This window comes from Cibotium barometz, chromosome 9 (genome assembly GCF_041138505.1).
Source record: "Cibotium barometz isolate CiBa-2024 chromosome 9, ASM4113850v1, whole genome shotgun sequence".
NCBI lineage: Eukaryota > Viridiplantae > Streptophyta > Polypodiopsida > Cyatheales > Cibotiaceae > Cibotium > Cibotium barometz.
Window position 1 is genome coordinate 26,929,272 of NC_141054.1, and position 17,951 is coordinate 26,947,222.

At 39.0% G+C, this 17,951-nt stretch overlaps 1 protein-coding gene across 1 annotated transcript in view; it reads right to left on the reverse strand.

Annotated features, from left to right (window-relative positions):
- Positions 1–17,190: 17,190 nt before the first annotated feature.
- LOC147635397 (uncharacterized) overlaps positions 17,191–17,951 on the reverse strand; it is a 41,171-nt gene continuing 40,410 nt past the window's right edge. The window contains exons 6-7 of the mRNA XM_086802667.1: positions 17,828–17,939; positions 17,191–17,656 (exon numbers count right to left, since the gene is read on the reverse strand). Of these exons, the coding sequence (XP_086658793.1) occupies positions 17,561–17,656; positions 17,828–17,939 (208 nt within the window). The 3' untranslated portion in view covers positions 17,191–17,560. The remainder of the gene's footprint in view (positions 17,657–17,827; positions 17,940–17,951) is intronic.

The following is a 17,951-nucleotide window of genomic DNA, read 5'->3' on the forward strand; positions in this document are numbered from 1 at the left end:
AAGTGATTCAAAGAGGACAATAACACATATCTTCCTTTCTTCTAGATTAAGATTCACAACACAACAAGATCAATACATACACATCCCATGGTACTTCATTATCAAGTATAGGAAGGATAAGGGGTTGAGGTGATTGTAAAATTTCCCTTAATCTCTCGAAACCAAAAAGAAAAGAAATATGTTTTTAACTCACTATAAGATTCATAGACAAAGTAGGGGAGGGTTGGCAGGGTTGAATGGGAAGATTTAGATGAAACATTAAGACATGAAATGGGTTTTTACCTCCCCTTTGAGAATAAGATTGATTTGCCTATCAATCATGAACACTATTGAGCTAGATAATATGCATGTGGAAGCATTCCATTTTAGCTCTTCTATTAGCTCTACTTCCACAACAAAAATCAGTCCATTAGATCTCATCTTTGTGTGAAGCATACCAAGTAAGGCAATTTAAACTCCTTCTACAATGACCCCTTCTACATAATTTGCTCAAAGTTAAATATGTACTACATAGGAAATCAAAACATGATGCCCAATAGATCATTGCAAAGATATTAAAGAGTAATAAAACTTTGCTTTTTGAAGCACTTAAAATTTCCTTCATTTGCAAAAGTTATAGCTAAAATAGTGAAGCTAGGTGCCCAAAAACAACAATTTTTAGAGCCCTTCCACATAATTATGAATGCCCACTTCTACCTCTAAAGCTTAAGTTTTCCAAAGATCAAAATTGCTAAATAAAGACATTTATTAGAGCTTCCAATTTCATCTTTCAATTTGAAAATACGTCCTTTGGTGGGGCTCAATTACATAGCCTAAAAAATGACATTTTGAGATATCTTTGGCCCTCTCTACACAACAATCTAACTCAGAGCTCAATATACTTTGCATATAAACTCAAAAATTGACATTCATAGGCTCATTATATAGAAAAGAGTACTACATTTTTTCCTTTTGAATAAGTAGGGACAAGTGTTCCAAAATACACCCAAAAGCAAGTGCGCACAGTGCAAGAAGTAGGAGTTCCGCTCTCCACAAGAGCCCACTATAGAAGTGCCTTTACCACAGAATGAAGTTCCAATTCTTCTTCATTTACAAGAGGAATAGGTAACATAGGTATGGGCAAAGAGCCAATATTAGGGGACTACCTCATCACAAAGGGGTCCACAAGAGGGTTCTATGCATGTTCTCAAGTGTACTGAGCCTATAGCCTTGAGCCTATAGGCTCAAGGCTAGGCTCACAGAGGATAACTATTGGAAACCATGCAGCCAAACCCCATAAGGCAAGAGATCACATACCCTAAAACAAAAGGTCTCACAGCCACCTCCTTATATTATTCCACTACCACATGAATACGTAGAAGAAATGTTGAGGATGGCATTCCAAAACTAAAGAGGGGGGTTGCAACCAACATAGAAAAGATTTGGGCAAACCTCAAGGATGATGACCAAATTTGATGGAATTGGAGATCTCATTCAGTACCTAGAAAAGTTTGATCAAATTTGTGAGACCATGGAATGGATTAATGATTCCACATAGATCTGTGCATCGGACTTTGCCTAGAAGGCAAAGCAAGCTAATAATTTGGGTCCCTAAATCTATAAGAAAAGGCTACGAGATATTGAGACACACTTTTGTATTGAGATTATCACCTAGTGGAGGTAGATGGAGCCCTATTGCATAAATATATAACCTCAAGGAGGAGGAGAGAGAAACTATGCAGGAATATCTTACTAGAACCAAGTATCTCCACATGAGATACAATGCCCAAAAAGACTGGATGACTTATCGCTCATCAATCAATTTATGATCCGTCTTAAGAGAAAAAAGGCTTCATGACCATCTCTACAAGTCTAGGCACTACATCTTTGATGAGTGTTGCTATTGGGAAGCAATAGACCTAGTAGGCAACCTGCAAGACAAGGACATAGAAGTCGTTCACACCCAAACCAAGAGATAGGGGATGCATCATCCAAAGCCTCATCATCATCATCAGAGCCAAGGGTGCCCACAACCAGTAGTAGCTAGAGTCCTAGTCAAGGACATGAGCATGGATGAGTTGGTAGGAAATTTACTTAATTTTTTAGGCTAGCAATGGCAACCCCAAGGTTAACCCCAACCAGCACCTCAAGCAAGACTCCCACATCTATTCCCATGAAGAGATACAATTTGTTGCACAAAATAATACAAGCACCGAGTGTCTGATGCCAGTTTGATGCTAAGGCCTAAACAACAATGGTATTATGTTCATTGCTAACGCCATAGAACCGCGACACAACTCATTAACCACGACAACCTACGGGACTAAAGAAACCACTAGCCCTATTGCCCATGCCAAATTCTTCTCAACCAGTGCATAATCCAACACCCATTCATCAAAACCCTATATCAAGAGGTATGTGCATGGTCCCACCACACCAATGCTATACCAGCTTCTCATATTACTGCCCCGTCGGTTCCTCTTGGAATCACATCAATACTACAGTACCTGTGACTTTGCGAGTGGACTCCGAGAGCCCAGAATAGGAGAGCCATGTGTCATATGAGAAATATACTTTAAATGGATATCTAGAACAACCCCAGCCATTGAGTATACCTCTGTATTCAAAGCCATGGTGTAACAAAGAGTGAGGGACCTCAACAATATGTCATGCAAGCCACCTCCTTAGAGCCTCCATTACAAGGGTCCACATTGTGTTATTAAGTGTCCTCATAGAACCATTGCACCTAGAACCCCAACTCCATCCCTAAATCTAGTGCCAAACCCTAATATCATTCCATACAGGAGTACATCTTATGTGTGAATTCGAACATGCTTTCAAGGATTGTCCTGATAGAGAACAAGGAGGATTTTTTCATATAGTCCCCCTCAATGTCATCACAAGGCTCCAAACCAAGTCGACAATAGTTCCAAAGGAAACATCTAAGGTAACTAAGAAGCAAAAAGCTCAAACTTAGACCTCAAAGCTAATAGCCCAAGAGCCACAGGTATAAGCCCCAAAGGATGTAGCAGCCCTAAAAAGGCTAATGAACCAGCCCCAAAGGTCTAAAAGTAGAGGACCTCAAAAAGCACACCAAAATGCAATGCACGATTAGTTGTCAAGGGCAATGATATCATGATTGTGCACTCACCAATATAAATGCTAGGGCTCCTCATTTGTGACCTTATTAGGTGCACAATTGTTGAAGTATAAACAAAAGTGAGGAACAAGACTCAATTAGACAAACTCAATTAGGCACATGCTAGAAGACTCAATTAGACACATGCTAGAAGACTCAATTAGACACACGCTAGAAGACTAAATTAGACACATGCTAGAGGACTCAATTAGACACATGCTAGAAGGGGTAATGAGAAGACACAATAAGAGACAACATAAACACAAGCATTACTTCTTCCTCTCTTCTCCTATCCTCCTCCTCCTTTTCTTCCCCTTCTCTGGTTTAAAACTGTAAGCCCATGGCTATTGCCACCACACCCTTGTGTTAGCCTTTTGTCATCGCTTTTCCCAACCCAAGGAGTGCAACCTTTTCTCGTAGCCACCCTCGAGCATACCCCTCCTCCTCCTCCTCCTCCTTTTCTTCCTCTTCTCTATTTTAAAACTATGAGCCCCTGCAAATAGCTATTGTCAGCACACCCTTGCATTTGCCTTCTGTAGTCACTTTGCACAGCCCTAGGAGTGTCAGCTTTTGCTCATGTAGCACAACTGTCTTATCTTTTTTCCATGTAGCAACTACCTTAGCTCCTTGTGTCATTCGCTAGAAATTGTTGGGTGTTGAACCTCTCGCCTTGTGCCATCGCTAGAAATTGTCATGTGCCAAACCAAGCATGTTACATGCTACTTTGCCTAGTTTTCATCGGGCCTACACTATTGAGTGTCAAGCTCAACTAGAGCTAACACTCACGATGTGCCTGGGTGACCATTCCACACTTATATCACTAGCACATCTAGTAGCTGACATGATAGATCTTTGCCAATGATTCTACAGCTAGACTACACCTAATTAGTCAACCCGTCGAGTTATGGCATACTTATCGCACCAGCTCACCTATTTAGCATGTTCACATTATGGACCGCTTATACATAATACTCTAGTGCTTATGTTGGGTTTTCAGTTATCTTTTGTAGCCTTATTTTAAGAGTAAGAAGAAGAATAAGATTTCAACCTTCCATCTTTGTGTGTGTGTTATCCATTGCTATGTGAGTGTGTGTGTATGCTTGCAAGAGCTCAAGCTCTCTCTCCTCCCCCAATATTTTCATGGTCCTAGAGCTTGGTTTAAGCTAAGGAGTGGTACATAGATAAATCATCATCATCTCTTCCCCTTCTTGTTGAGGTACGACACCCCTTAAGTAGCTCTGAGAGCTACACATCTTCAATTGAGAAGTTGTCTTCGCTCGCAGTAGGCGTGGAGGTGCCTATGTGGTGCGAAGTACTTTGTATTGAAATTTGGGGCCAAATTCATGTTTCAAGCGTGTTTTAGCCTCCGTTCAGCCACTGTAAGGTGTTCTCAAGCAGTTCTGAGAAGTTATAGTGAAGAACTGTCTCTGCTTGAAACCTGGTTATTGCAGCATAGCAGTGCATTTTGGGAGTGCAGATAGTATTTGCACATGCATTACTTATTTTTTAGGTGTATGTACATGTACTCTAGTCACATCTGGTGACATTCATGTTGTGCAAAAGTATTGCTGTACTCACAGAAGATATTATTGTGTTACAAGTTGCATATAGAAATTGTATGTTTGTAGGGTTCAGGTTGTTGTAGGTAAGCATGTCTGGACTCAATCAGTTTGCCAGTGAGAAGTTGGACAAGAACAAATTCCATACTTGGAAGTTCAAAATAACCAATTTTTTGATGGATAGGATTTTGGGACTATGTTAAAGGAGCTAGCAAGGAGCCTCCAGAGTTGCCTGAAGAGAATGCCACTCCAGCAAATGTAAAGACATTCAAGGAATGGAACCATGGTGCAAGGAAATTCATGTATTAACTTTCAATCAGCATCACAGACACAATGATATGACATATACAGGATGCCAACACTCCAATAGTTGCATGGGAGAACCTGGTACAAATGTTCTAGACCAACACAAAGGTAAGCAGATTGCATAGTGTGGAAAAGAAAAGTATGTCTATCAATGAGTATGCCTTAAAGATCAAGGGCATTGTTGAATCCCTTGGGTCTATCAGTGTCTCTATGGAAGATGATGATTTAGTGAGTGTCTATCTAAATGGGCTTGGCAAAGAGTACAAGCCATTCAAGACCTCCATTACAGACACGGCGAATGTTTCCAAATTTCAAGACTTAGTGTCTATGTTGATTAAGGAAGAAAATTCCTTGGGTGAAGACTCTTCTTCACAAAACAAGAACACAATAGAAGAGGCCTTCTACTCCAATTCAGGTAGAGGCACAGGTAGAGGGCATCATTGAGGCCAAGGTGGTGGCCAACATGGAAACCAGAATTATACACAACGGCGGTCCAATGATTCTCGCAGTAGTAGCAGCAGCAATCATACAGAGGTGGAAGAGGCCAGTCTCAAGGTAGGGGGGAGCCAAAGAGCCCGTGGTAATTGGAATAGACAAACAATCAGGAATAGGTTCCAGAGATTGCTATTATTGTGGAAAACTAGGTCATTTTTCTACAGAATATTGCAAGAGATAGAGTGATATGAAGACTGTGAAATTGTAGCAAAATACTTATACGTCTTCAAGAAAGCAAAGTGAAGATAGATATGAGCATTTATTTGTTATGCATCACATGGTAAATATAGTGACTGTAGATGTATCCACAAATGTTGATGATGTAAGTATGTGGACTTGGGAGCCTCTAATCACATGACCTGTCAATTATACGTCTTCAAGCAAGCAGACTGAAGATAGATATGAGCATTTATTTGTTATGTAGCACATGGTAAATATAGTGATTGCAGATGTATCCACAAAACTGATGATGTAAGTATGTGGACTTGGGAGCCTCTAACCACATGACCTGCCATGGTGAGTGGTTTCAAGATGTAAAGACCTTGGAAAAACTAGGTTATGTAGAGACAGGGGATGATACAGCTCATCCTATTTCTTATATTTGCAATGGGCTATTGGCTATGCAGGATGGTAAGATCAATTACTTATCTAATGTACTTTGCGTGCCCAACGTCACAAAGAACCTAGTTTTAGATGGAAAATGATTGAGAAGGGTTTGCAGGTACGCTTCAACCCTAGTGGCTACTATGTAGAGGACTGCAAGAACAAATGTCGTTTGGTTGCAGAGGGAAAGAGAGTGGGGAGAATATTTACTTTGGATGTAAACATACTTGAGGTCAAAGCTGCTATGTTTGTATAAGGTGCATGTATTGTGGTGCATATAGATATTTGGCACAAATGTATTGGTCATGTAAATGAGCACCGATTGAAGTCCATGCAAAATTCTAAAATTGTTACAGATTTGCCACCAAATTTTAAGGTGGATGGAATGCATACGGTTTGCGAAGCATGTCAATTTGGGAAGAAAAAAAAAAGAATGTATCTCTACATGACAGAAATGTAAGAAAGAGGGCACTTCATGTGGTGCACTTAGATGTATGGGGGCCGACAAAGACGGCATCAGTGGGAGGATGTCGATTTTATGTATCTTTCATTGATGACACACAAGGAAGGTGTGGGTGTACTTTATGAAAGAGAAAAGTGAAGTGTTTACTCACTTTCAGAATTTCAGAATGTTGGTTGAAAAACAAACAAACTTATAGATTAAGTGCCTGAGGTCAGATAGAGGGGGAGAATATTTCTCCAATGAGTTCAATGTGTATCTCAAAAAACATGGAATTTAGAGGCAATTTGCATGCAAGTACATTCCGCAGCAAAATGGTGTTGCTGAGAGGAAGAACAAGTACATTGCAGAAGTTACTCGTGCATTAATGGCTGAGAAGAGCATGCCTCATCATTATTGGGCTAAAGTAGTTGTGAGTGCAGTTTACATTATAAACATGACCCCCACAGCTATAGTGCATGGTATGACTCCAGAGGAGAAGTACAGTGTGGTAGACAACCTGATTTGTCACACCTAAAAGTTTTTGGGTGGATGCATTGCATATGTACATATTCCTAATGAGCTACACAATAAGCTAGATACAAAGCTTGAAAATGTGTTTTCATTGGTTACTCCCTTGAATAAAAGGGGTACGGCATTACAACCCTATCACACGTGAAATGAGAGATGTTGTATTTAATGAGATGAGTTGCTGGTATGCTGATATAAAAGACTTGATTGGGGTTGATGCACAAGAATAGGTGGTTACAAAAAATGTAGGTCAACAATCACATTCATTAAGTGGACCGAGAGATTCCTCTAGCAGTGGATCTATTAATAGACCATGGAGTGGCAAGCTACATTAGAACGTCAATCCTACAAATTCAACAGGTGCATCACGTAAAGGCAAATAGAAGGTCAATGAGCCCCTTCGTATTCCTGACATTTCAGTAGGGCATTCATTTGTTGATGAAGAGTACAGAGCCTTGATGAGGAGTTTGGGATTCCAACTATCAAGGCACCCAGTGTAAGGAAGGCTAAGGCAGAGGACACCAAAGATAGATCTAGCACCACGCGGGTCAAATAGGGTGAAAAACCTTGTTCAAAGATTGATGTATAATGGTTATGTAGCCACCATTATGTATACATGACAAAGGTTGTGCAGGATGTTGAACCCACATGTTTTGAGGATGTTGTTGGGTATGCAAATTGGGATACAAGCATGGATGAAGAAATGGCTACATTGGATACCAATAAGACATGGGAATTGGTGCCTTTATCTGAGGGTAAAAAGGCCATTGGATGTAAGTGGGTGTACAAAGTGAAGCACAACTCTGATGGAAGCATAAGCAGGTAAAAAGCTAGATTGGTTGCTAGACGTTATGCTCATACCTATGGCATTGATTATGAAAAGACATTCAGCCCCATTGCCAAGATGGCCACTATGAGAGCTATAATTGCAGTGGGGCTGCATATTAAAAGGTTGGGTCTTACATCAGATGGATGTAAAGAATGCATTCTTGCATGGTGAGTTGCAAGAAGAAGTGTATTTGGACCAACCACCTGGTTATGAGGATTTGAGTCACCTAGATTATGTGTGGAGGCTACGTAAAGCCTTGTATAGTCTGAAATAAGCATTGAGAGCATGGCATGACAAAATCGCAAAGTATCTTATCACCATTATATTCATAAGGGAGATGCAGATCATTCACTCTATATGCCAAAGAGTAATAAGGGGATTCTTGTCATTATTTACCATTTATGTGGATGACTTGATTATTGGGGGTGACAAGAGCAAGAAGTTGAGCATGTGAAGGGTCTCCTCAAGAAGAAGTTTAACATGAAAGATTTAGGTGAGTTGAGATACTTTTTTAGCATTGAGATCAATTGGATGCCTGAGCACACACACACACACACACATGTGTGTGTGTGTGTGTACATACATACACACATGCATGCATGCACACGCACACGCACATGTATATATGTATATATATACCTATACATATATGTGTATACATACACACACACGTATATATGTATATATATACCTATACACATATGTGTATAGGTATATATATACATATATATGTGTACGGTGTGTGTGTGTGTGTGTGTGTGTGTGTGTGTGTGTGGACATATAGGTATGTGTGCACTATTAGTACACATACTAAATGAAGATACATAAAAGAAAGATTGTATAAAAATTGTAGTTTTATAACTCACCCGTGGTTATGATGGATGTGTGTTCATGTATATATCTATATTAAAAAACATATGAATGTGTCTATGTTAGTTAACAAGGATGCGTGTATGTGTGTGTGTGTGTGTGTGTGTGTGTGTGTGTGTGTGTATTTAATTATGTTTGTGTTTGTGTATGCACGTACTTGTCTATATTAACAAAGATATGAGTGCGTTTATGTTAACAAAGATGTGTGTGTGTGTGTGTGTGTGTGTGTGTGTGTGTGTGTGTGTGTGTGTTTTCTTGTATTTATCTATGTGTGTATATTAACAAAGATATGGGTGCATCTATGTTAACAAAGATATGTGTGTGTTCCCTTAATTTGTCTATGTGTTGCACACCCATGTGTGTGTGTGTCAATAAAGTTATGTCTTTCTACTCATGCAAAGGAGCAACTCGTTCAAGTGAAGAGGAGCCATGTGAAGATGAAGCTTCATGAATGACACGTTGGCAAATCTTATGCCTTTCTTAACCAAGATTTTGATGCTTCCTTGATCTCTCGTAGGCGAATAGGCATTTAAGATGATGGAGAGATTATGCTATTGAGCCAATAGGTGAATCCATGCAGTTATTTGGAAAGTTGTCGAGACGATAGGCAAACTCTGCAAATCGTAAGAGACACTGTATTACAACCTCTTTTACTAGAACTAATGGGAATAAAGGGTAGTCAATTTGTCGTATTTTGGATACATTTTTTGCTTAATAATGCTGAGCAATATTCTCACACATTTTTGTGATTTTTAATGTCCAACACCTTAGTGACACAAAACATTACTCAAATTGAAGCCTTGTTTTTTTGCCAAAATACACGATATGCCTAGTGATAATTTAGTGACGTGCGTCAGTATTAACGTCACTTTTCCGCCTTAACATTAAACATCCCCAATCATTTTATAGATCATAAACATAAAATTCATGTGTTTTTTTAGGTGTGTGACATTAAGCCTATAGTTTTCTTCTTGTAGTGCTTAAAATTATGTGAGCTCTTACATAAGGTTATGACCTCATGTGAGAGTTAATAAGCTTTTATATAGTCCTATGATATCTTAAAAGCCTATCATGCTAAAGAAAACCACACTATTGGATTTCGTGGATGACAGTTTCAAGACCTCATGAAGGGGTGCCTAGGGATAGGATCCTTGACCTAAGGAGTTGTCCTCTCTAGCATTGACTCACCTTGCGCTTTTGCCCTTACACCACTCCATAAAGCATTGGAATTGGCACACCTTCATAAGCCCCTAATTCCTTAAACAAATCCATGTCTACAAAAGGAATCTTTTTCACCATCCTTTTGAAGAGATATATTCCCTATGCATTAGCATGCATCAACCTCTTAAGAGATCCAATTCAAACATGACAACATCCAAATAATTAGCATCTTTAACACTAGTTCTGTAATTGGACACTTAAGTGTCCTGAGACACTAAAGTGTCCTGAAAAGTTCTTGAATTTTTGTGGGCAATCTATTAAGAGTTTTGAAATGCTTAACATCCACAGATGTTCCTCAAGACCCAAAAAATCCTTGAGATTTTTTAAATTGCACTTTTCTTAGCTTTTGCAAGGCAATATTTTAATTTTCTTAGACACATGCTGATAAAACGCATGATTTTTGATGTTTTCAAAATAGTAGTAATTTGGACATAACTTTTAGAAGGGACATAGTTTGATCATAAACTTGGCTTGATGGAAAGCCCATGATGTAAACTAAATCCTGGAATCATCAAACGACAATTATTGGATAAATTTTTGACTCGCTAATATTGAAATGACGTTTTTTATACAGGTGGAGCATGAATTTTTCTCCTTCCATATGCAAGCTAATAATGTAAAACTTGAGGTGCACCCATGTTATATAGGGTAAATACTACTTTGTTTTGAATTTTCCAAAACTTTAGAGCCACTTTTTGGGCCTCTTCTCATACATGGCCTTTTGCCCAATCTGTTTTTAATACATAAAATGTCTAATTATGAGCCTAATTTTGATTTTCATCAAAGGAAAAAGCTGTGTAAGTGCATTATTTGTTGTAACTATAGGTGTAGACTACTGGTGCAAGCATAGTTATGATTAGTTTTTGATAAAAGATGATCAAATTTTGCATTTTTATTTTTTACAGTTTTTTTAGAACTAGGCGATAAGAACCAACTTAACTCGAGGCTAAGTTAGTGTCATACACATCAAATTATGGCTTATTTATCTCATCTCAAGCATGAAAACCAATAATCAACATTCTCATTGATAGGGCTACATTATTTTTTAGTGGCGTGATTGAGTTTTGATAATACGCGTTACTTTTGCTAATTTTATGCAGCTTTTTTGGAAAAAATTCTAGGAAAGGAAAATGATTTTTTTAGTGAACTTCTACCTCCTTGGACTGATGTATGCTATCAAAATATCTTGGGAAAAATGCTATTGATATCATTGGATTTTTTTTTGAGAGAATGATGCTTGCATATTTGGAAAAATCCTGAAAAATGTTCATTTTCAAGACATATGCTACTTTGTTGCTTATGTACTTTCAAATAAAAATGCATTTTATATGTTTAGCATTTTTTACATAAGCATAGGATTATGTTCTACATGCCCAATGAAGCCTTTTGGTTTTTAAAGCCTACATTAGGAGTTTGATTTTTTTCCGCAACCCCCAAAAAAGGACACTCAAGTGTCCTATTTTGGTACCAAACTAGTGTTAAGTACCCTATGCATTAGCATGCATCCGCCTCTTAAGAGATTCAAGTCATACATGACAACACCTAAATAATTAGCATCTTTAAGTACCTTAGTACTTAAAGATGCTAATTAGCATGCATCAGTCTCTTAAGAGATCCAATTTAAACATGAAAAGATCCAAATAATTAGCATCCAAAAGAAATCTATATCACCATCCTTTTGAAGAGATATATTCCCTATGCATTAGCAAGCATTAGTCTCTTAAGAGATCCAATTCAAACATGACAACATCCAAATAATTAACATCTTTAAGTACCTTAGAACTTACCTTAGTTTTCTTTTAAATTATCAAAATCCTAACTCATGTACCTACCTTTGCAATAGCCATATACATGATCCTACTTTCTCATCATCTTGTCATAGTATTAAACTAGTGCCTCCACATTTTAGGATGTGTCTCTTTACAATCATTTACCTCTATTCAAGCACATAGTTATATTAAATACTTTTAGTCTCCACCCTAAAATTGGAGCTGATCTATACTAACCGTATCAAAAGACGAGGGGGGGGATTATGGCTAGCAAAAGACTCAAATTGAATTAGGTGGTGGGGATGGAAGGGTACCTTAAAGGATGTAGCGAATCGTGTTGGAGTAAACAACCCAAATTCAAAACAAGCATCTTTCAATTATACAAACATATCAATGATCTACAGATTCTCTTCATGTCTCTCTCCCTCTCTCATAGATATAGACACTATCTCTTCCACTCACTATTGCTCTCTACCTTCTTGTTGATCCTTTCTGTCTTCTCTCTCTCTATATATATCTTAGCCTTCATACCCCCCTTTCCTCACACACACACACATGACCCTCTCTCTCTCTCTCTCTCCATTTCCATGTCTCCTTTCATCCTCCCTCTCACTCTCAATTTGTGTCTTCATGTGTTTCACACACTATCATTAGATATTAGACACACACATAAACACACACACTCTATCTCTTCCTCTCACTATCTCTCTAGCTTCTTGAGAGTGAGAGACACATACATAGATAAACACCCTCTCAACATCCCTCTGTCTCATTCTCTTGACTCTCTCTCTCTCTCTCTCTCTCTCTCTCTCTCATGGATACACACACCCTCTCTTCCTCTCACTATCTCTCTACCCTATTGCTCATTCTCTCTCTCTCTCTCTCTCACTCTCTCTCACACACACACACATATACACATGTTTGCTTACACCCTCTCTCTCTTCTCTCTCTCTAATATATATCTCTATGTATCTTTACTCTCACCCTTCCTCGCACACTTACACACACTCTCTCTATCCCCCCTCTCTATATCTCTACCTAGCTATACCTCCACGTCTCTTTTTCCTCCTCTACCCTCACTCTCTCACCCTTCCTCACATATATACAAACACTCACTCACTCTCTCTCTCTCTCTCTCTCTCTCTCTCTCTCTCTCTCTTTCTCTATGAAAATTCTATTTATATAGATTGATTGCTTTCTCAATACTAATGTACTTAATTTATTTTATGGTGTTGAAAATCTTTAGTTGGAGGCCATTTGTTTACTATGATCATATAAACATACATTGAGTTCTCTATATAGGTGTTGCTACTTTTTCAATATAGAGATGACTCATTTACTAGATGAAAGTTAAAATCCCTATGTAGATATTCTAATTTTCTATATAGAGCACACGTTTTTACTAGATGCCAAGTAGGTTTTTTTATATGGTTATTGCCAATTACTATATAGAAACTTTGCAATGCTATATAGAAATTACAGTTTGCTATGAAGGCGAAACTTATTTCCTAGTTGTAAGATTATAGACATTCACAATCCGGATATCCTTTACTAGATGTAAAGTTATTTTTCTATGTGGATATTATCATTTCCTAAATAGGAACCACTTATTTGCTAGAATAATATATCATAGATTAGATGATAAAAAAGTGTGTTGATATATATCTAACAAATTTTGTCGAATTTGTCAACTGTGTCAAAATTCCCTTGTGTAAAGAAGTTGTATAATCTTTTGCAATAAGCAAATTTTATGCTGTGAGCCAATTTGCAAAAACAATTACTAATACAAGTTCTTAATCCTGCGTTATGTAAGGTTTCTGTCAAATCAAGTGCTTTATGTGAAGTCTATGTACTCAACGGCAGCATAGAGCTTACTTCATGTAGAACCATGTGCAGCAGTACAAGGAGTTGTGTTTTGTACACATCAATATAGAGATGTTGTATGGTGGGCGATGGAGCTTTTCTCTCTGTCTGGCAGATGAACAGGTGCTAGCAGCTATAGTATACACTGAGTATACAAGATGATTTATTATATGTATTGCATACTATACGAAGATAATGTAGACCCTTAGGTATATACAATAAGAAGAGTGTTAGAGATACCACAAGAGCGTGTGTGAAGAGGAGACTGCCAGTCGAATACTTGAAAACTATGAGCAAAGTTGAAGCTGGTTTGCTTCATGTGTGTTTGCTGAAGGTTTGCATTGTAATTAGCAAAGAAGGCTTACCCAATAGGAATTGTACAGATTGAGACCAAGAAGGCTGCCATTGGGAAAGAAAAAGTCTCTATAGCACTCCAAAAAAAAAAGCTCTCTACATGTGTCCCACGTGAAGTATTGGGAAATATTGGGTAACCCCATATCAAATGGAGAGGACCCTCTCATTCCCTCATCACGAGAGCTTTTCATGAAGATGGCTATGGAAGCCTACGCGTTCTTGCACATGCAGTTGTTGTGAGATTGCACACATGGTATCAGAACCAAGCACACTTGAGATGTTGTCACCTCACACATGGTATTAGAGCCAAGGACACTTGAGATGTTGCCACCTAACACATGGTATCAGAGCCAAGCACACTCACCTCACACATGGTATCAGAGCCAAGGACACTCGAGATGTTGCCACCTAACACATGGTATCACAACCAAGCGCACACAATTGTTGTGAGATTGCACACATGGTATCAGAACCAAGCACACTCGCGATGTTGTCACCTCACACATGGTATCAGAGCCAAGGACACTCGAGATGTTGCCACCTAACACATGGTATCAGAGCCAAGCACACTCACCTCACACATGGTATCAGAGCCAAGGACACTCGAGATGTTGCCACCTCACACATGGTATCACAACCAAGCGCACACAATTGTTGTGAGATTGCACACATGGTATCAGAGCCAAGCACACTTGAGATGCTGCCACCTCACACATGGTATCAAAGCCAACGACACTCGAGATATTGCCACCTCCCTCATGGTATCGGAGCCAAGCGCACGCAGTTGTTGTGAGATTGCACACATGGTATCAAAGACAAGCACACTATACCTCACACATGGTATCAGAGCCAAGCGCAAGCAGTTCTTGTGAGATTCCACACATGGTATCAAAGCCAAGCGCACTCGAGATGTTGCCACCTCACACATGGTATCAAAGCCAAGGACACTCGAGATGTTGCCACCTCACACATGGTATCATAGCCAAGCACACTCGAGATATACCTTCTAAAGGAGGGGCGTGTGAAGGCAAGAAAACGGGGTTTCAAAAAGAGGCTTGACATGACATGTGGCTAGTAAAGGTCCCACATGAGGTATTGGGAAATGTTGGATAACCACTATCAAACAAAGCGTAGCCTCTCATTCTCTCATCCCTCATCACGATAGATTAATTGATGAATTTTTGGATAGCCTTTGATATTATAACCCTTGATATATAAATTTTTGGATAACCAAAAAATATTCCAAGAAGAGGATGGAGGAGGGAAGCGTTTCAAATGTTGCTATTGAAGAGGGACAAATTATGAGCTACCTTAGAAGGTGCTTGTTTTATTACAAGTCCACGAAGTTGGTGCTTAATGTATATAACTTGTATCCTCCTTGAAAAGTCCAAGCAACCTCTTAGAAGCAACGTTTTCAACCTTGTCTTTGTATACAACACAAGAAATGCCACACCAAAATGTCATGTATTTTCTTGAAATCAGCCCAACACATGCCCCCACATAAAATGAAACCCAATCTTCTCTATATATAAAATCGAGGGAAATATCAAAAAAAGAGATGCAAGCTACATGTGATCTACTCTGTCACAATAGCTTCGAGGTTGCAACATAGAAGAAAGAAGAAGATGTATTAATTTCTTGCTTGCAAAGTTTGAAAATCATAGGCTCACATACTCATTATCAAGGTCTCCATATAGCCTAAGCTATGAGAGATTTGTTGATAATGTCTTGTAGAGACATTTTGCACAAATGATAAACCAAGGAGGAAGAAGGCAATGGACCCATCCTAGATGTGTTGTTGCATGCATGTGAGGGTGGTGGAAAGGAAGAGGGATGGGGAGTAGGATAGATTGAGAAGATGGGAAAATGGGTGCTATCGTAGGATACAAATGGGATGGGAGAGAAAAGATCGAGGAGAAATGTGGAGTATAATGAACAAACAAGATGGCCAGATAGAGTAAGGGAGAGGTAAAGAGTTGTAAAGAAGAGCGAATAGAGGAAGGAGGCAAGGAGAGTGGCCTCCAACAACAAAAACTAGGCAAAACAGAGAGGAGCTGAAGAGAAGAGAGATGGATGGGAAAAAGAGAAAGGTGTGCACCAGTAGAAATGGGGAAGGAGAAAGGTCTGCAATATCAGAAACTATGCAAAACAAAGGGAAGGAGCTGGAGAGAAAAAAGAGGAGAGGAGGGAAGGGGCAAGGAGAAAGGCTTGCAACGAGACAAAGAAGAGAAAGGAGATGGGAGGAGGTGGAGGGGAAAGACTAGGGACGGAAGGTGTGTAGGTAAGTCAAGGAGGAACACGAATTTAGATGGGACAGGGAAGAGAGGCACGTAAGATGAGAGGGTGTAAAAGGGAAGGGGAAAGGAGGAGAGTAGGTCAACACATTATTCAAAAAAAAAGCCAAAAAGGAATGATTGCATTCACTTTTTATTAGATCTTAACCTCTATTGTCGATATTCCAATAGCAAATACTAATTAAAGTGTCTTGATGTTGCTAATCAATCTCCTGAAAGAGGCTTTGGAATGGAATATCTAGAGCTCTCCCTTATAAACCTTTTGTGTGAGAAAATATGACAATGTAAACTCATCATCGCTAAAGCAACATTCTTCCAAACATAGAGGTGGGGGAGAGAGCCTAGCAGCGGTACGGGTTCTTGCCCTACACCGCGACGGTCAAGGTTCAATACTCGCCCCTTTCTCCCACATGCCAGTTGGTATGTGGTCTGTCAAATTCTCTCTAAAATATAACCTCGCAAAAAAAAACATTATTCCAAACATAACAAACCTTAGGGAGAGCTGCCTTTGCAAATCGAATCATAGTATGAAGAAATTCTCTTTGATATTTATTCTAATAGGATTGCAACAATTTACCTTCTAGAACCTATCCAAGGCCTTTACACACTTTCCACCATCACCCATTAGCCATTACCTATCAATCTCACTTGTTTATCAAACATTTCCACCACTTATCAAAGTCAACAATGTAAAAGCCCTCAACTACATTTGCAAGCCAATAACAGCCCAAATCCTGCAATATGCTATCCATTTCTTGAAAGAGACCAAGCAATATACAAATCATACATTTAAGTAACCTCTAATGTTGGCAGCCAACCATTTCAACCTTACACAGCATCCATCTGAATCCATGCATTTTATAAATAGGTAACCACATAAATAGAAGGAAAGAACCTATGAGCAGTGAAGATGGATTTGGGATTCACGACAATTTAGACTTTGATTTAACCGTCATTATTTTCACGTAAGCATACTAAAAAATACACGTAGATTTGAAGCAGTTTAAATACAGGCCGGATCCAAAGAACCAAACATCAATCCCTCATGTGGAGGATGACGACACTGGACAATGCTAAACTTTTCGCCAACATCCAAGATGCAACACTTTTGTGATGATTATCTCAAAATATCAACAGGATTATTCAGCAGCACCACATCAGGCACTTAAGAAGCATGAGCACTAGACCAATATCGCACTGTCATAAAGGCTTCCGTATGATACAGACCCTAGAGGTCGTATCATGTAGCTGCAGTAAAGGGACAGTATGTGGCTTCCTGCCTTCATTATTATACGTTCGCAAAGTATGCTTATCTATACACGCTTTCAGCTCGCAGATTCTCTGCAATTTCAGTCTCCCATCTATCCCCATTCTCAAGCAGTTTCTCCTTGTCATATAGAAGTTCCTGGGAAAACGTAGCATGTATAATGTTAAGTGACCAAATTCTTCACATGAGAGAGAGAGAGAGAGAGAGAGAGAGAGATGATGATGATGATTGTATTAACGTCCATAAAGGCCAGATATGGCCTAGGAGATCAAAAGGCAAAACCAGAGAGAGAGAGAGAGAGAGAGAGACCTCATGCGTTTCTGTTGCAAACTCAAAATTTGGCCCTTCAACTATAGCATCAACTGGGCAGGCTTCTTGACAGAACCCACAATATATGCACTTTGTCATATCGATATCATACCTGCAAATCATC